This window comes from Bufo bufo, chromosome 10 (genome assembly GCF_905171765.1).
Source record: "Bufo bufo chromosome 10, aBufBuf1.1, whole genome shotgun sequence".
NCBI classification, from domain to species: domain Eukaryota; kingdom Metazoa; phylum Chordata; class Amphibia; order Anura; family Bufonidae; genus Bufo; species Bufo bufo.
In genome coordinates this window covers 8,139,212-8,158,532 of record NC_053398.1, presented here as the reverse complement: position 1 = coordinate 8,158,532, position 19,321 = coordinate 8,139,212, and the positions used below count along the sequence as shown (strand labels likewise).

The window sequence follows — 19,321 nt, the reverse complement described above, 5'->3', positions numbered from 1 at the left end:
CACTCCATTCAAGGTCGTTCAGTTCTGTCCCTATTGAAAATGAATGGGGAGAAAACGGAATCGTTTTGCTGCGGTTTTGAGATCCTGTGATCCCGCAAAACACAGATGTGAAAGTAGTCAGTATATGGTAGTTTTTGGAGTAATATGGGCATAAAGTCCAGTCGCCAGGGGGGAGGCATGGATTTAAAGATGGCTGTATTAACCCTAAAGCCAGAACATGGCATATCCATGACTGCTCATACCAAGCATAGGCTTCGTTATTTCAGAATGCGCCAAACCTATCTTGAGGCGTGCAACCGTCTTAATAAATCGTCCCCAATGTGTTTGTTTTTTCTCCCTTCCTTCTTCTCCATTATCTCACCTTTTTGTCATGGCGCACACAAAATCAGTCACGTAACCGTTGCAGCTCTGCTACATCTGTCTGACGTATAGTCTTTTGATGAAGCGGGTTGATAGAAGACAATGAATCGCACAGGGCCGGATCTTTGCTTTTAGAGACATGAAGTGTTTGTGGCGGCGTCACAATGTATCACCCGCCGCCGAGCGTCTCCCTGATTGATGATTAGATACATTTGTTTCCTTTAGAAGTAGATGCAATTCTGCACTTGTCCCTTATTGATAGAGATGTCGTTATTAGCACGCCGCCACTTGATATCCTCATTTATATGTAAATGCTCTTCGCTGTCTGAATGAATGGTGCTTAATGCGAGGTTTTTACACGGTTTCTCTTGTCTTGCCGTATGGAGCATGCCCGACCTGCAGCGATTTCCTCAGTCTTGTGCAAGGCATCATGGACTTACAGGAGCTGCTGGCAAAGCTGACGGCGAAGGTAAGGAGATATGTGTCAGGAGGGGTGGGCGGAGCAAGTAAACGCTACCTTGTGGGGTTTAAGGCGGGGTCATGACAACCTCATACAATGCTACATGGGGAGGGGGGGCATGAGTAAATTAAGAATAAGGGGCATAGGTTGTAGACATTGACCCCAAATTTATAACAGGGACCCCTAAACCATCAAAAACCAGCTACTCCTTCCAGGCATTGCGTATGTGATGCTGTCTGCTGAATCAGCGTATCTAAGCCTGTTATTTGTAACACAGATGGCTTAGATACACAGGTTTACCAGGCTGTGTTGCAAATAACAGGCTTAGATACACCTCTTCAAACAGTATCATATGATTGGCTTAGCTTAGCTATACCACCTCATCAAACTGTATCCTATATCATAGGCTTAGATACACCGACACAGCAGGCAGTATCATATATGATAGGATTTAGATGCACCACCTCATCAGACAATATCATAGATGAACGGCTTAGATTAGATACACCACTTCAGCGGACAGTATCAGACTCACCAGTATCATAGCTTTTTCCCCTACGCCCTTGGTTAACTGATAAAATTCTGTCCACCTGAATATTTGCCCATTTCTAACCTGCAATTCCACTTTTCACCACTACCATGAACAATGCCAATGATCTCCAAGGACAGCGCCCCCTGCTGTAATCCTCCTGCTGTAATCCTCCTGCTTGCCACGCTATTCCCGAAATTGCAACAGCAGAATTTTTTTGTTTGCCATAAGAAATTAAATGGTAATCACAAAGGCTGGAAATGCTGACGTGAAGGTGGTTTGTTGAGTCTAGTGTTGTACTTGGGAAGCCGACTGTCACATTAAGGGGACGTCGGTAATGACGGCTATGTCCCTTCATCTAGGTCGTGACTTGTTATTGAACCTTCCCGCATTCCTTCTAAATTATCCCAGGATTGAAGTGGCATTTAATATGTGTGTCCTTGCAATCTGGGAGGTATTGACATATTAATCATTTATCAATACAAGCTCCCGCCGGCAATTAAGTGTATAAATGTTTGTATTCTGCAATGAGAACTTCATTTATTCTGCAGACAGAGGCTTCACCATCGCCCCCGATGTCCCCCGCCAATGGCCGCATTTTAATTTAGAATGAATCTCTTGGCTGAAACACCAGATCATGTTCTGATATTGATCTGCGGCTGATAAGTGATGGGGAAGATAAGCGTCTCTGTTCAGAGTGGGAACAGAATAAAATGCAGCTGCTTCATACAGAAACAGCTCTGCCCTCTTCTCTGGGCCGCCGGGGCTGCCCTCTTCTCTGGGCGCCGGGGCTGCCCTCTTCTCTGGGCGCCGGGGCCGCCCTCTTCTCTGGGCGCCGGGGCCGCCCTCTTCTCTGGGCGCCGGGGCCGCCCTCTTCTCTGGGCGCCGGGGCTGCCCTCTTCTCTGGGCGCCGGGGCTGCCCTCTTCTCTGGGCGCCGGGGCCGCCCTCTTCTCTGGGCGCCGGGGCCGCCCTCTTCTCTGGGCGCCGGGGCCGCCCTCTTCTCTGGGCGCCGGGGCCGCCCTCTTCTCTGGGCGCCGGGGCCGCCCTCTTCTCTGGGCGCCGGGGCCGCCCTCCTCTCTGGGCGCTGGGTCTTGTATGACCATCGTTTGATTTGCCTTTCTCTGTCAGGTTTCCATCTTTTCTATAGGGGGCCACAGACAGGGCATTTCCATGCTTTCCATGTCTACATACAGGAGCTGGTGCCTAATCTTGGGGGCAAAGGGGCAATATATAGGTTACATCTATGTAATAGTAGTATTATATGTATGTAGATGTCCTTATATGAAGGCTCTTCATCCGTCACTGTATTCTGTCATATTTCTATCTTTTCAGCTAAACTATGCGGAGACGAGACTAAGTCAACTGGAGAATTGTCATTGTGAGAAGACGTGTCAGGTCCAAGGTGTGATCTACAGGGACAGGGACTCCTGGGTAGATGACGACCACTGCAGGAACTGTACATGTAAGGTGAGCCGACCCAGACTACGAAGTATCTTATCTTGGGGGTGCCTGAACCACTCATGGCTCTGCTGAAATAGTCCATGTTTTATAGCCGCATTTTGCCAGTGCAGAGGGATATTAATATCCATTGTGTTCTACAAGCCGCCCCTCCCCCCAAAACTGTGTGATTTGTAATAATTATATCCCTGAGAAACAGAGAATTTCCAGGAATTCAGCTTATTGACTGGGGTTTGGCGGCCCGCTGAATCTTTCTGAGATGAGAAATTGGTCGTTATTGAATGCTCAGCAATAAAATACAATGAAAGGAACTATAGGGAAAAGCACAAGAGTCCCAAACGTAGATATTAAAAAGCTTGTTCCAGAGATTACAGTAAGAGCATATAGTGCAGTACATGCCGCAACAATGTCTACTGTGAGAGGTTATTATAGCGGGCCCATAGGGAGCTAGTAGTCATGAAACACTGTATAGTGAGTACTGCCCCCTGTAGGGTGAGCATTGTTTTATAATATGAATGTCTCTATTCTCTAGAATGGCGCTATTGAATGCAGACATATGTTGTGCCCCCCTGTCAACTGTTCTCCAGAATATTTACCGGTCCATGTTCCAGGTCAATGTTGCAAGATCTGTAGACGTAAGTTATCTTATTATTGGTTTTGTTTGCTTTTTTTTTTTTGTTCCTCACAAAAAATGTTGCAGTATTATAGCAGTTATATTTATGTATATAGGGGGCAGTATTATAGTAGTTATATTTATGTATATAGGAGCAGTATTATAGTAGTTATATTTATGTATATAGGAGCAGTATTATAGTAGTTATATTTATGTATATAGGAGCAGTATTATAGTAGTTATATTCTTGTACATAGGAGCAGTATTATAGTAGTTATATTCTTGTACATAGGAGCAGTATTTTAGTAGTTATAATCTTGTACATAGGAGGCAGTATTATAGTAGTTATATTCTTGTACATAGGAGGCAGTATTATAGCAGTTATATTCTTGTACATAGGAGGCAGTATTATAGTAGTTATATTCCTGTACATAGGAGCAGTATTATAGTAGTTATATTCTTGTACATAAGAAGCAGTATTATAGTAGTTATAATCTTGTACATAGGAGCAGTATTATAGTAGTTATATTCTTGTACATAGGAGGCAGTATTATAGTAGTTATATTCTTGTACATAGAAGCAGTATTATAGTAGTTATATTCTTGTACATAGGAGCAGTATTATAGTAGTTATATTCTTGTACATAGGAGCAGTATTATAGTAGTTATATTCTTGTACATAGGGGCAGTATTATAGTAGTTATATTCTTGTACATATGAGGCAGTATTATAGTAGTTAGATTCTTGTACATAGGAGCAGTATTATAGTAGTTATATTCTTGTACATAGGAGGCAGTATTATAGTAGTTATATTCTTGTACATAGGAGGCAGTATTATAGTAGTTATATTCTTGTACATAGAAGCAGTATTATAGTAGTTATATTCTTGTACATAGGAGCAGTATTATAGTAGTTATATTCTTGTACATAGGAGCAGTATTATAGTAGTTATATTCTTGTACATAGGAGCAGTATTATAGTAGTTATATTCTTGCACATAGGAGCAGTATTATAGTAGTTATATTCTTGTACATAGGAGGCAGCATTATAGTAGTTATATTCTTGTACATAGGAGCAGTATTATAGTAGTTATATTCTTGTACATAGGAGGCAGTATTATAGTAGTTATATTCTTGTACACAGGAGCAGTATTATAGTAGTTATATTCCTGTACATAAGGGGCAGTATTATAGTAGTTATATTCCTGTACATAAGGGGCAGTATTATAGTAGTTATATTCTTGTACATAGGAGGCAGTATTATAGTAGTTATATTCTTGTACATAGGAGGCAGTATTATAGTAGTTATATTCTTGTACATAGAAGCAGTATTATAGTAGCTATATTCTTGTACATAGGAGCAGTATTATAGTAGTTATATTCTTGTACATAGGAGCAGTATTATAGTAGTTATATTCTTGTACATAGGGGCAGTATTATAGTAGTTATATTCTTGTACATATGAGGCAGTATTATAGTAGTTAGATTCTTGTACATAGGAGCAGTATTATAGTAGTTATATTCTTGTACATAGGAGGCAGTATTATAGTAGTTATATTCTTGTACATAGGAGGCAGTATTATAGTAGTTATATTCTTGTACATAGAAGCAGTATTATAGTAGTTATATTCTTGTACATAGGAGCAGTATTATAGTAGTTATATTCTTGTACATAGGAGCAGTATTATAGTAGTTATATTCTTGTATTATAGTAGTTATATTCTTGCACATAGGAGCAGTATTATAGTAGTTATATTCTTGTACATAGGAGGCAGCATTATAGTAGTTATATTCTTGTACATAGGAGCAGTATTATAGTAGTTATATTCTTGTACATAGGAGGCAGTATTATAGTAGTTATATTCTTGTACACAGGAGCAGTATTATAGTAGTTATATTCCTGTACATAAGGGGCAGTATTATAGTAGTTATATTCCTGTACATAAGGGGCAGTATTATAGTAGTTATATTCTTGTACATAGGAGGCAGTATTATAGTAGTTATATTCTTGTACATAGGAGGCAGTATTATAGTAGTTATATTCTTGTACATAGGAGGCAGTATTATAGTAGTTATATTCTTGTACATAGGAGCAGTATTATAGCAGTTATATTCTTGTACATAGGAGGCAGTATTATAGTAGTTATATTCTTGTACATAGTAGCAGTATTATAGTAGTTATATTCTTGTACATAGGGGCAGTATTATAGTAGTTATATTCTTGTACATGGGAGCAGTATTATAGTAGTTATATTCTTGTACATAGGAGCAGTATTATAGTAGTTATATTCTTGTACATAGGAGCAGTATTATAGTAGTTATATTCTTAATCAAATTTCTTTTTATTGAAGAATAGTAGTTATATTCTTGTACATAGGAGCAGTATTATAGTAGTTATATTCTTGTACATGGGAGCAGTATTATAGTAGTTATATTCTTGTACATAGAAGCAGTATTATAGTAGTTATATTCTTGTACATAGGAGGCAGTATTATTTTGTAGCTCAGTAATGTTTATGGCTTCTTTTATGGCAACATTAGGTTGTCTTGATTTGTGGTTTAAATGGTAGACATTACAGATCGCTTATTGTTCTATGAAGATAAAGGGAGAAATCAATATGTGGAATTGGAAATTTCTGCACTTCCAGTTGTCTGGGCCTGTTCGTGTGACTGGGTACTTTAGACGCAGGATAGGTTTTACATGCTACACTCAATTTTCCACCCTCTGGGTCTTTACAGGAGATAGTGTTCTGCTTGTTTGATCATCCATCATCAGGATTTCTCTGCTTCGCAGGCTGCTTTGTATGTTGGACATTGTGTCGTCCATGATCCTTCCCTGAGGGCTTCACAGACACGATTACATGTTGTAGATTTATAGTCAGCCATTCCTTTTGTAATTCGGAGGATTGTTATAGTCAGGGCTGATGATATTGGATTGAACTGTTGATGGTCCATCATATTATTCTTATGTGTGCATCATTAAAGGGGTATTCTGGTTAGATTTAGTTATCCCCTATTCACAGGATAAGGGGATAATTATTAGATTGGTAGGGGTCCAACTAATCTGGGACCCCCATGATCACGAGAACAGGGTCTGGAATGAGTGCGGCCTCTCCATTCATTTCTATAGGAATTCCGGAGATAGCCGCGTACAGCACTCCACTGTCTCCAGAACCCCCATGGAAATGAATGGTGTGGCCATGCACATGTGCAGCCGGCCACTCCATTCATTTACGGGAGGGGTGAACTGGTTACAGAACCCTCTTTCTCACGATTGGTAAGGGTCCCAGCAGTAGGACCCCAACAATCTAATACTTATGTCCTATCCTGGGGATAACTTAATCTAACTGGAATACACCTTTTAAGTGTTCCTGTTCAGAGATGGGTGATAACCCCTATAGATTAATGGTGTGTAAATTGGCAGCTCGTTATTCCAGAAAATAGGAAAGCCGTTGTCGACCCATATAGGGAGTAATACTGGCAGTGATTCAGGGGTTTTGGAAGGTTTTGTATCTTTTTATATTGGCGTATATTGGTTGTAACCAATCATTCAGGAGCATAGAAGACCCGGGCAACAACCAATATGGGGGTCCAGTAGCAGTAACATTTTCCGGTGTGCTATTTTCCCATGTGATATTTTCCCCTCAGTTCTGTATTTTTTTCTACCTACTGTATTTAATTTTTTTTTTATCCCTCTGGTGAATTTCTGCCCGCTCAGCAGCATTAAATTCCCCATGACATTCCCGCATGAATGAACCTGCAAATAAAATGATCCAGTAATTGTATAAACGTATCGCAGACCTCGATATATAATAATAGTTTTTTTTATGGTCTGTGAAAATTAAAGCGGCGAGAATTTGTTAAGTAAGTTATTTTAAAAAATATCAGCTGAAATTGGAGAGAAATTGCCTGAGAAGCGAGCCGCACCTTCCTGTATATGAGACTGGGAGCACATTAACCTTTAAAGGGGGTTTTCCATAATTTCCTTGAATTAATCTAAAAGAAGAAGTCGGCTGCAGGAGCATCTGCCATAGTGCGGATTCCAGAGGGGGCGGCAATGAGGCGCTTTAGATATGTGATAAATGTTTATAATAGAAATACCCCTTTATTGCCATTGGGTCCGGGCCTCATACATATCAGGGAGTAGCAGATGTCATCGTAAGGTTGACGGGGAGAACTCTGAGACTGGCGTCGTACGCTTATCACACATGACAGTCGCTCCCGACCCCGATATCTTAGCGGAACGTCAATGTTAGGCATATTCCAGTAGTAAAATGAGATTAAAGGATATTTCTTACCAGGGCTTATCTGGATATAATGAACCCAACAGACACTCATGCAAAAAAGAAATGTATAGCTGTAGGAAATCATCAAAAGGTAGCGTTATTCGGCGTAATTCATAGGGTGCAAGGGTCATTGGATTGAGTTTCCATTGCCATCCTGAAGGGGGAGCTGCTGGCATTTTACAAATGTCTATTGCTATCTATGGGCGCTAAAAAAACAACAACTTTACAATAGTTTGATATGTTGTATGCAGCTCCTATGCAAACCTGTGTGTCCTCATAGTTTCTGACTAACCCTATGTTGACTTATTCTCTGCAGTTATCTTTTAGGCTAGCCATGCTCCTTAGATATTGAGCATTTGACCACCGCCTGGGAGAGGGAAGAAAGCCACTACCAGACACCCCTGGCAGCAACTTACCTCCCCAAGATAAAAAAAGGGTTGGTCACGTTGGATTCCAATTGCCCAATCCTTATGTACAACGGTATCTGCCATGGGGGGTAAAGTCAGAAGTCCCCCAAAGGCATTAGATTCTTGGGCAGTCCTGCCAAAATTATCAGGTTTGGGGGGCATTTATCTAGTGTGTGTCTGGCCAGCCTCACTCTTCTCCATCCGTCGCCTCTTGTTCTGTCTGTAGATTATCAAGACGCATGGCGACAGGATTAGACCACATGCAGGGTTTGTGTGTAGTCTGTACCCTGGAGGCACGCTGGTCTGCATAAGAGCCATGAACATGTAACACTAAGGGTATGTTTGCAAAAATGTAGACAGGAAATGGTTAGAAAATATTTGCTAAATATACTTGTCTTTCTACATGTATTTCATAGCTGATTCTTGAATTTGTCTAAAAATATCTTATATAGACCTGGGACCCACACCAGTGGTATTTCCAAAGCACTGAATAGATCCATTGATTGAAGGTTGCTCTTGTGGAGCCAGGACCACATTGAAATTCATGATTGAGCAGAGATACCTAAATGAAGATCAGAACCTAAGGAAAATTTCCAGAAACCCATCTAATTGGTGTCATTCATGGCTCCAAAGATACAATAATTTTATAAATAATATAAAAATACACATAACACAAAATCCAATAGAGGCAGAATAGACGGAAGCACAACCTCTATAGAGAAAGGTATGGGCCAAAATAGTCTTCGACAATTAAGTCCCGCTCCAAATGTTTGCATTATGGCTTGTATGCTCATTCTTGACCCTGGAAGATCATCCATAAAGAACAGCTGAATGAAGTCTGATCTCCAGCCATGGTTTTGAAGATTGTGTCCTCCTAATATTGCAGTAATGCCTCTTTATGAGGTGGGCTCTGACAGTGCCCAAGGGCTCATCCTGGGGGCAAGAGTCGATTGACATATTGTGCGCCATAAACCACATATAATCATTTGGCTCTTACAACACGGGGTGGGAGTTCTGAGCATTAATGAGGGATTTTCTGGAAGGAATGCTCCCTGGTTAGAAACCCTTGAAGGAATACACCAAGGATGTGCTTACAAATAAGGAATGTCTTTGGTTTTGACACCGTGAAAAAGAAGCCCCCTTAAGTAGTTTTCAGTCATACCTAATGCTGTCCTACATGAACAACCCCTTTTTAAGAAGGAGGCCACCCCAGCCATGAGTTCACCATCCCATGTCTCGTTTTTAGAACCGCCCGCAGGATCGGCAGAAGTCTCAATCGGCTACTGTTGCATGGTGCCCATTTAAAGTAATTGGTGGACCATCTAATGCAGCGACCGGCAGGGTAGAGAGAATGGGGGTGCTACGCTGTTTCCCTAACTCAGACACAGCATAGATTGTTGTGCTACGCTGTTACCCTAACTCAGACACCGCATAGATTGTTGTGCTACGCTGTTTCTCTAACTCAGACACAGCATAGATTGTTGTGCTACGCTGTTACCCTAACTCAGACACAGCATAGATTGTTGTGCTACGCTGTTTCCCTAACTCAGACACAGCATAGATTGTTGTGCTACGCTGTTTCTCTAACTCAGACACGGCATAGATTGTTGTGCTACGCTGTTTCTCTAACTCAGACACGGCATAGATTGTTGTGCTACGCTGTTTCCCTAACTCAGACACAGCATAGATTGTTGTGCTATGCTGTTTCCCTAACTCAGACACAGCATAGATTGCTGTGCTACGCTGTTTCCCTAACTCAGACACAGCATAGATTGTTGTGCTACGCTGTTTCCCTAACTCAGACACAGCATAGATTGTTGTGCTACGCTGTTTCCCTAACTCAGACACAGCATAGATTGTTGTGCTACACTGTTTCCCTAACTCAGACACAGCATAGATTGTTGTGCTACGCTGTTTCCCTAACTCAGACACAGCATAAATTGTTGTGCTACGCTGTTTCTCTAACTCAGACACAGCATAGATTGTTGTGCTACGCTGTTTCCCTAACTCAGACACAGCATAGATTGTTGTGCTACGCTGTTTCTCTAACTCAGACACGGCATAGATTGTTGTGCTACGCTGTTTCCCTAACTCAGACACAGCATAGATTGTTGTGCTACGCTGTTTCTCTAACTCAGACACGGCATAGATTGTTGTGCTACGCTGTTTCTCTAACTCAGACACGGCATAGATTGTTGTGCTACGCTGTTTCCCTAACTCAGACACAGCATAGATTGTTGTGCTACGCTGTTTCCCTAACTCAGACACGGCATAGATTGCTGTGCTACGCTGTTTCCCTAACTCAGACACAGCATAGATTGTTGTGCTACGCTGTTTCCCTAACTCAGACACAGCATAGATTGTTGTGCTACACTGTTTCAGTAGCTCTCGCGCTTCTGTTTCCCGGCCGGGAGGTGTTCGGAACTGTGTCCCATCTCGCCTTTGTAACGGTGAGTTGAGACAACCCCTTTAAGAATATTGTATTAACTGTTTGGCAATAATTAACCCTTTGCAGTAATACTCTGGGGTTCTCCACTAATACATGGTCGTTTTGACTCCCTCCTCTATAGCTTCCAAAGGCCAATAGGAAATTTTAACTGTTGACACTTTGATGGGACATTGCAATACTTTCCCACATAGGGTCTAGGAAACATGGCACAATTTAATTGAAAGGTTTGCAGTGGACCTGTAGGATTAAAGAGAAGGCTTACAATGACCACCACTCCCATCCTCTACATTTTTCACAAACAATGAAGGGTCTACATTACCTCTTGATTTCACTAGAAGCATACTGCTTGGAGATATGAATCACTTTAATGGCGAAGAGGCACTAGACAGAGTGCTGTGGCCCCTCCATTATAGCAGTTGGTGACGTCCACTGCATGGACCTACTTTTTTATTTTTTTTGTGTATCTCCCCTAAAGCGGTGAGACATTTGCAATGCTTCCTGGGACATTTATGCAAACATTTATCTGCTTTCCATGTCATTCTCCTTAGGGAAAGTCAGGAAGCTCCAGATGCTTCCTGGGAAATGCATGCCAACATCTCACCTTCAAAAGGGCAGTCTACTTTCCGGTAGACTTTATGGCTGCTCTGTAGGTCTACATTCATCATGGGGTGGCTTAGATTCAGTCCTCTTTTTACTTTTTCAAGCAGTGTTTTTTGTACAAGGCTAGACTACTACTACGGTACTATGGTCCTCAGACTGTGGTTCAGCCGCTGTTGTAAAACCACAACTCTCAGTGTGCCCTGACAGCCAGAGGCATGCAGGGAGTTGTAGTTTGCGCCAGTCGGAGAGCTACAGGTTGGGGACCACCGTAGTGGAACATGGTTGTGTTGTCCTATTTGTCGATGATTCAAGGAGAGCCCAAACAAGGGTCTTCGTGCCCGGAACTTTTCGTTACATGGGTTTTCATGAACTTTGCCATCCTACTCAGTCCTATTGGTTATGTGTGTGGTTATTGGAGCCAGTGAATCAGTAGGTGGTCCTGTGTGCCCTGGATCATGGCGTTAAAAGCTTTTCCTTTCTGACAAGGATGGTCATTTTCCTACAGCTCTTTGGATTTGGTCTCTACTTGGAGGCACCAAGTTAAATTACTCAGTGTTCATTTCTGGCAGTCTAGTTGTGAAGAGGAAGTTTTCATAGGTGTAGAAAGAATAGTATAAAAAGAAAAGCTTTAATAATGTAAAGTTCTAATCAGATCCAATGGGTGTGCAACAACCAACAACCCAAATATGTCTCATGTCATGTTGTATCTTCTCTGCTCTACAGCCAAATGCATTCATGGTGGGAAAGTCCTGGCAGAAGGTCAGAAGATCCTGACTACGACCTGCAAAGAATGTAAAGTGAGTGAAACTCGTTATGGTTTATCTTGGGCCGGTGTGTTGTCTGCATCTGTAGACCTGGTTAAAGGAGCCCTCTGGGTAGAAACAGATGCAGATGTCTGAGGGGGTGGAGCTTGACAAAGTAATTCTCTTTTTATTGTCCTTTTAATCCCTGTATCATGCCCCACTCCCTCAGACCAACGCACATGCTCAAGTTTATAAGGTTTTCTTGGAGTGGTTCTTTAAAGGTCTTCAAGATCTCTTAACTGGATGAGGGGTAAATTTAAAGGGGAACTCTACATTAAACTGAAATCTCATTTTTGGGAATAGTGTCTACCATTTTCAGCCTCTACAAATTTAGATTTATCTGGGGGAGGGGGTGTCACCAACACTAATATTTGGTACAAATTCCATCAGGAAGTGATTATTATTGGAGCTGTCACTGTTCTGCCCCATTACCTGTTACTACTCACTGACACTCTATATAGGAAGGTCTATCGGTGTCTTCAGGACTGTCTAGGTTCTTCTCCAGGAACCGTTCGGCTCTCCAGCTGTTGGCTAACTACAGCTCCCAGCATGACCTGACATTCGGAGATGCTGGGAGCTATAGTTGGGTCGGAGGCCCCTTACAGAGTCCTTTCTTCGGCATTTCTTATATTCTGGTGCAGATTTTATTGACACAACTTTTTAGAGACCTGTCAAGAAAATACTTGTCACTCTATGAATTTACAGAATATTAATTGCCTAAAATAAAGACTCCTGGTAACATTTCCATGACGGCCTCATTATATATTAATGGAATTGTTTCTTCTGCGGTCCTCTCCTTCCCCCGGCTGCTCCTTGGTTAACGTCTTGAAATGCATTGTAATTAACCTTCATGTTTGGTTTTCGGTGATTCGATGTCACCGCTGCTCAGATGGAGATGGTGCTTTCAAAGGCTCGTCAGAATCTGCATAAATCTCATTGAAATCTTTGTTGTCTTGGAAATTTTACACAGAATTAAAATGAGACGGCCATAGATTATTGGCGGGGTTTTATTAGACATTGTGGGGGATGGTCGTTAATGAGGCTCCACAGGGCGCTATAGATGGGAGGTGTAATTCAAGGAATTCCTACCAGTGAGGTAGTGTAGAAAACTGCAGTGGGGCCCAGGAGAATGGAGGGCCCTACCTTAGGCTAGCCCTATCCTTATCTCCTATTGGCTGAGCGGTCGTTCCACAATTAACACAATATTAGTAGTTAATTGAATTGGAAGCAGTCCTTGGGTCACGCCGTCTGCCTCTCCATCTACCTAGCTTTTGCTTTGGGCCTCATTTTGACTTTTACTATGTCCCTCCATCAACGCCAAACCGCCCCCCCCCCCCCACCAAAATTTATGTACTCCCATATATTCACATCAGTAGTCATGGATTGCAGCATGTTTTGCATGATTATCAATGCCTGCCGTCCATATCAGCCCCCCTGCATGTCCTGGTGGTCTTTCCGTAACTACATACATTGGGTGCACAATTCTTTCTTGTCCTGATGGTTTGCTACAATGTATCAGTTCAGTGAAAATATATCAGTCTGGACCCCAGTCTCTTTAGTTTAGAGCATTGTCTAGGCTGAATGCACACTGTTGAATTTAAAGGGGTTATCCATGAAATGATCTGCAGGGATCCGACACCCTGGACCCCCCCTCCTCCCTGGCCCCGCTGACCTGCTGAGAGCACTGTGGCCTTTTCCTAGTCCAGTGACGTCACCATACATCGGTCATGTGGCTTTGTTGCAGCTCAAGTTAACAGGCTGGGGTGCAGTACCAGGCACAGCCACTATACAGTGTACGGCGCTGTTCCGGGAGGCCACCACACTCGCCAGAGCTCCATTGAGCAGTGTCGGTTCCTAAAACAGCCGATTGGTGGAAGTGTCGGCACTCGTTCCCCTGACGACGTGATGATGACCGATCCCGAGCATTGGTCATCATTATCTTTTCCAGGATAACCCATTTAAACGAGAGTTATTCACTGACAGCAAGCAAAGTGCCGTTATAGCAAACTGTAAACTATGAGAAGTATTGAAGGGGTTGTTATGGATTAGAAAAACATGGCTGCTTTCTTCCACAAACAGCTCCACACCTCTCCACAGGTCATGCCTGGTAATGCAGCGGAACTGAATGAATCTGAGCTTTAATACCACCTGTGGTCAGAAGTGGCGCTGTTTTTGGAGAAAGTTGCAGAACTGATCCTATACAGTGAGTAATCCGTAAGACCAGACACCACTTTTACACACTTCTTGGCTGTGATTACTTTCTCTGCTGGTTAGCAGTCCGCTCCCGTAGTGAATGGCAGCGATGTCGATTAAAGACTGTGTGACCTTTCCGTCTTGTCACAATGTGCCGCACGCAGCTCTTTTAATACTGATAATACTATTTGCTTACAGCATGGAGCTTTGCAGAAGGTAACAGAGCCGTGTCCGCCATTGAACTGCACAGAAGAGGATCGAATTCTTCCCGAGAACGAGTGCTGCTTTGTTTGCCGAGGTGAGGAGTTTTTCAGAAACGTCTCTTCTTTTTTATTCATTTATTTATTTATTATTCTTTTTTGTTCCGGCCGGGTTTGTCTCTAGACAATGAAAGAGCCGAGCGTCCTCTTACTCCTATAGCTCTGACTCCCCGAGTTTGGTCTCTGTAGGATTTTTGAATAATCTGAAATGTATCTCCAGTGGTAACGTCTTTGTTACTCCTGATAGGCTCATTGTCTCTTCCGTCAACATTTTTTTTTGGGGGGGAAGTAACATTTTAGGGCAACTTTTATACAGTAAAATAATATTGTTTGATCTGTGTAGTAAATATCCTTTGTGCATGAATTTGTCCTAAACCTTGGGGCTGGAAGAGAGTGTTATGGCCATCGGTAACGGTGCCACCGAAAACCAGAACAGTCCACAGACGAGAGTAGCGCTGTTACTGTAAAAAAGCCAGACCTCTAGTTATCAGCCTGTAAAAAGACTTGGATTTACTGGTGACCCCCCCAGCAGGACATTAATGAGTTAATAGCAATTAACACCATAAATCAGTAAAGATTAATCTACATAATCGTGTATACAGCTCTCCAATTATCGCCTTCTCTGGAGGTGGCTGTATACATTGAATCTCAGCCTCCCGGCGGTCTGACGTGTAAGCTGATGTTTGACTTTCTCCAACTATAGATGTCAGGGGGGAAGACAGATCGGGCATGTTGAATTTCAACATGTTCGATCCTTTGTTCTCAAGGAAGGTCAACTGACAGGTCTGTCAGCAGCTCGTTGAAAACGTATACGTATTCCGCCATATCTGAGCTTGTATGTGTAGAGGGGCTGTAGCCGTGGGCCGAGAGCTCATCTAACCGGCAATAGGTTGAAAAACCTTTGTACAAGCTATTAAAGGAGACCTACCCTGATCTGTAACATCACTGAATGTGAAAGCAAAAGAAGGGGTACATTCCACTTTAAGAAATCTAAACCATCCCAAAATTTGATTGCTGGCAAGATGGACGTTGCTTTGCGTTATATACACTGCTGACTCTTCTTGCAATCGGTCCTGCTGTATAGAACTGGAAAGCAAAAGGTATCCACCTGCCATTCTGGATCACGTAAAGGGGTTGCATGCTCCGATGCTCTCCTTTGCCCTGCGCCGAATCTCGCAGGGAAAAGTTTTTTGTTTGTTTTTTATAGATCTGGTGACATACCGGGCTCTCCTTGGGTAAAGCTAGACGGATGCTTCCACCTAGCACTGAGCCCGGTGACATCGCCGGCACTAATGGGCGGACTTTATCTAATGGCCGGACATATCGCCATTTTCACGCAGGCAGCCCCTCTGTATGAGCATCGGAGCATTTCATACCCCGATGCTCTCCTTTGCAAAGATCTGGTGATGTACCGGGCTCTCCATGTGGAAAGCCTCGGCCTAGCAGTGAAAAACATATAATCAAACTGCGCGATGCAGCGAAGGGCAAGGGAGGGCATTGGAGCGTGAAATGCTCAGATGGTCATGTCAGAGGGTTGAGTAGGTGAAAATGGGGATATGTCCGGGTTCAGCTCTGTACAGTTTCAAAAACCCATTTACTTGTGCCCTCGGGGAGTTCAGAGTTATTATTATAATTCCATGTTGCTGTCCATCCAGATGGAGGTTACACAGGGTAGACGACCCTGCCCGCAAGAGCTTACAATCTACAAGGGAAGGGGAGAACACAGTAGGTGAGGGTATAGGCTGCTCACCTGGCTATGTGGTGGGAGCATGCTCACGGCAGGTGGTAGGCTTTCCAGAAAGGGTGGGTTTCCAGGTTACTCTTGAAGGTTTGGATGTTGGGGTAGTGAGTTCCAACATGAGTTCATGGTCTTCATATTTTGGTCACAGTGGAAAGCAACTAGAAAGAGCGTATTGTGCTGTGGAGGACCTTCCCTTATTGAATTCAGAGGGCACTGTGTAATGCCTAATTTCTCCTGTGGTGGCGCTGCAGGGAAACTGAACACTTACTGGCAGGTTTCTCCACAGTTTACAGCTGATCGCTGAGGGTCCCAGCAATAGGACATTTAATGATCGGCTTATAGTGCAGGGACCCTTCTTTCATGATTAATAAGGAGCATTGTGGTTTCCTGATGGAGCCGGTTTCTCTCAAGCTAGTAACCAAACTAGTGCTTTTCTTGCTGGGAAGAAAGTGCTGAAATAATAGCCATTCACTATCACTTTAAGGAGAGTTTGCAGTTTATTAAATTGTTTTCCATTTTGGACCATCCCTTTTGGTTGAAGGGTCCTCTGACAAGAAGTTGACTACATGGAGTCTGTTTGGATCCTCAATAATTAGCTGTAGAGGAACCAGGCAACGAGTGTTCACATTCCCTGCAGCACCCCCACAGGAGAGATGAAGCATTACACAATTCCATTTGAAATCAATTCATGTGAAATAGACATGCTTGATCCTTCTAGCTGCTATTTCTAATACTTTGGGTTTCCTAACAAGGAATCCTCATCTATTAACTCAGAATTCCCTAACAGGGTAAAACAGATGGTTCCTTTAAGGCAGGGATCAGCAACATCCGGCACTCCAGCTGTTCTGAAACTACAACTCCCAGAATTCTCTTTTCATTTCTTTGGGAGTTAGAAAAACAGCCAAGTAAGTGCGCATGCTGAGAGTTATAGTTTCACAGCAGCTGGGGTGCCGAAGATTGCTGATCCCTGCTTTAAGGGTAGACCAGGCAGCCATTTTTGCTTCAAATAAATATTTTTATTTCTTTTTTTAAATGATCATCACGGACCAGAACCTGGATTTTTTTCACTGAAGTTCGGTGTTCGGGTGATTTTATCATTTTCCATTACAATATGGTTATAACAGAAAATAATAGCATTCTTAAGACAGAATGCTAAATAAAATGGCCATTGAGGGGTTAAAAATAATAATAATAATAAAAAAAAATAAAAAAAACCTCACCTTATCCGCTTGATCGCGCAGCTGGCATCCTCTTATTTCTGCAGGGCCTGCAAAAGGACCTGTGATGACATCACCGCACTCACCACATGGTGCGAGCGGTGACATCATCGCAGGTCCTTAAGAAAGAAGAGGATAGCAGCTGAGGTGAGTGTTTTTTATTATTTTTAACCCCTCAATGGCCATTTTATTTAGCATTTTGTCTTAAGAATGCTATTATTTTCCGTTATAACTTAAAATAATAAAGTAAAGTTCAGGTCCCCATTGACTTTAATGGGGTCTGGGTTCGGGGTCAAGTTCAGGTCCGCAACCGGAACTTTGATCTGGAGTTCGGCCGAACCTGGCGAACCCGAACTTCCACGGGTTCGCTCATCCCTAAAATCACTTTGTAATATGTTAACTCTCCATTAAGATGGCGTTTAAGAGCAAGAAAAGTGGAAAATACCACAGCTTCCCGTGTGTCTGCTCTGGCCTGTGTTTAATGGGCAGCACTGGCTGTACATGTATGAGATAAAAACCTTCGTTCCACAGTTCCGATATTAATCTTCGTTAAGTGTCTATTTTACCTGTTGTTGTGTTTCCAAGCCAGTAATTGAGCCCAGGAGTCGCCTCGACAAGATGAACTTTCTTTTTTGTGTCCTTATCAGACAATTAATCTCATTTTCTGCTAAAGTTGTCACTGGAAATATAGATTTGAGTCATTGAACTTTGGGGGGGGGGGGGGGAATACAAATTGCCACTGGGATCAAGTGGGAAAAAAAAGTTAAAAAAGATTAAAACAATCTGTATACAGTGCAGTCGGAAAGTTCAGACCCTTTAACTTTTTTCACATTTTGGTATGTTGCTCCTTGTACTAAAATAAAATTTAAAAAAATCAAGTTTTCCCCATCAATCTGCACTCAGTGCTCCATAATGAAAAAGGGAAAACTAGAAAATGTTTGCAAATTTTATTAAAAAGGCACATGAAACCCACCTGAAGTTTACAAAAATAGCACCTGAGTATGAAAAACAAAATTCGCTGATCTGAAGAAACCAAGCTTGAACTTTTTGGCCTCAATTCTAAGCATCATGTCTGGAGGATACCAGGCGCCGCTCATCACCTTCCCATCCCTACAGTGAAGCATGGTGGTGGCAGCATCATGTCTGGAGGATACCAGGCGCCGCTCATCACCTGCCCATCCCTACAGTGAAGCATGGTGGTGGCAGCATCATGTCTGGAGGATACCAGGCACCGCTCATCACCTGCCCATCCCTACAGTGAAGCATGGTGGTTGCAGCATCATGTCTGGAGGATACCAGGCGCCGCTCATCACCTGCCCATCCCTACAGTGAAGCATGGTGGTGGCAGCATCAGGTCTGGAGGATACCAGGCACCGCTCATCACCTGCCCATCCCTACAGTGAAGCATGGTGGTGGCAGTATCATGTCTGGAGGATACCAGGCACCGCTAATCACCTGCCCATCCCTACAGTGAAGCATGGTGGTGGCAGCATCATGTCGGGAGGATATCAGGCGTCGCTCATCACCTGCCCATCCTTACAGTGAAGCATGGTGGTGGCAGCATCATGTCGGGAGGATATCAGGCGTCGCTCATCACCTGCCCATCCTTACAGTGAAGCATGGTGGTGGCAGCATCATGTCTGGAGGATACCAGGCGCCGCTCATCACCTGCCCATCCCTACAGTGAAGCATGGTGGTGGCAGCATCATGTCTGGAGGATACCAGGCACCGCTCATCACCTGCCCATCCCTACAGTGAAGCATGGTGGTTGCAGCATCATGTCTGGAGGATACCAGGCGCCGCTCATCACCTGCCCATCCCTACAGTGAAGCATGGTGGTGGCAGCATCAGGTCTGGAGGATACCAGGCACCGCTCATCACCTGCCCATCCCTACAGTGAAGCATGGTGGTGGCAGTATCATGTCTGGAGGATACCAGGCACCGCTA

General features: G+C 43.1%; 1 protein-coding gene across 2 annotated transcripts in view; it reads left to right on the top strand.

Annotated features, from left to right (window-relative positions):
* Positions 1 to 19,321, top strand: part of NELL1 (neural EGFL like 1) — a 596,336-nt gene that overhangs the window by 205,298 nt on the left and 371,717 nt on the right. For both annotated transcript variants that reach the window (XM_040409754.1, XM_040409753.1), the window contains exons 7-11: positions 747 to 829; positions 2,683 to 2,817; positions 3,341 to 3,443; positions 11,884 to 11,957; positions 14,355 to 14,454. In XM_040409754.1, the coding sequence (XP_040265688.1) occupies positions 747 to 829; positions 2,683 to 2,817; positions 3,341 to 3,443; positions 11,884 to 11,957; positions 14,355 to 14,454 (495 nt within the window). The remainder of the gene's footprint in view (positions 1 to 746; positions 830 to 2,682; positions 2,818 to 3,340; positions 3,444 to 11,883; positions 11,958 to 14,354; positions 14,455 to 19,321) is intronic.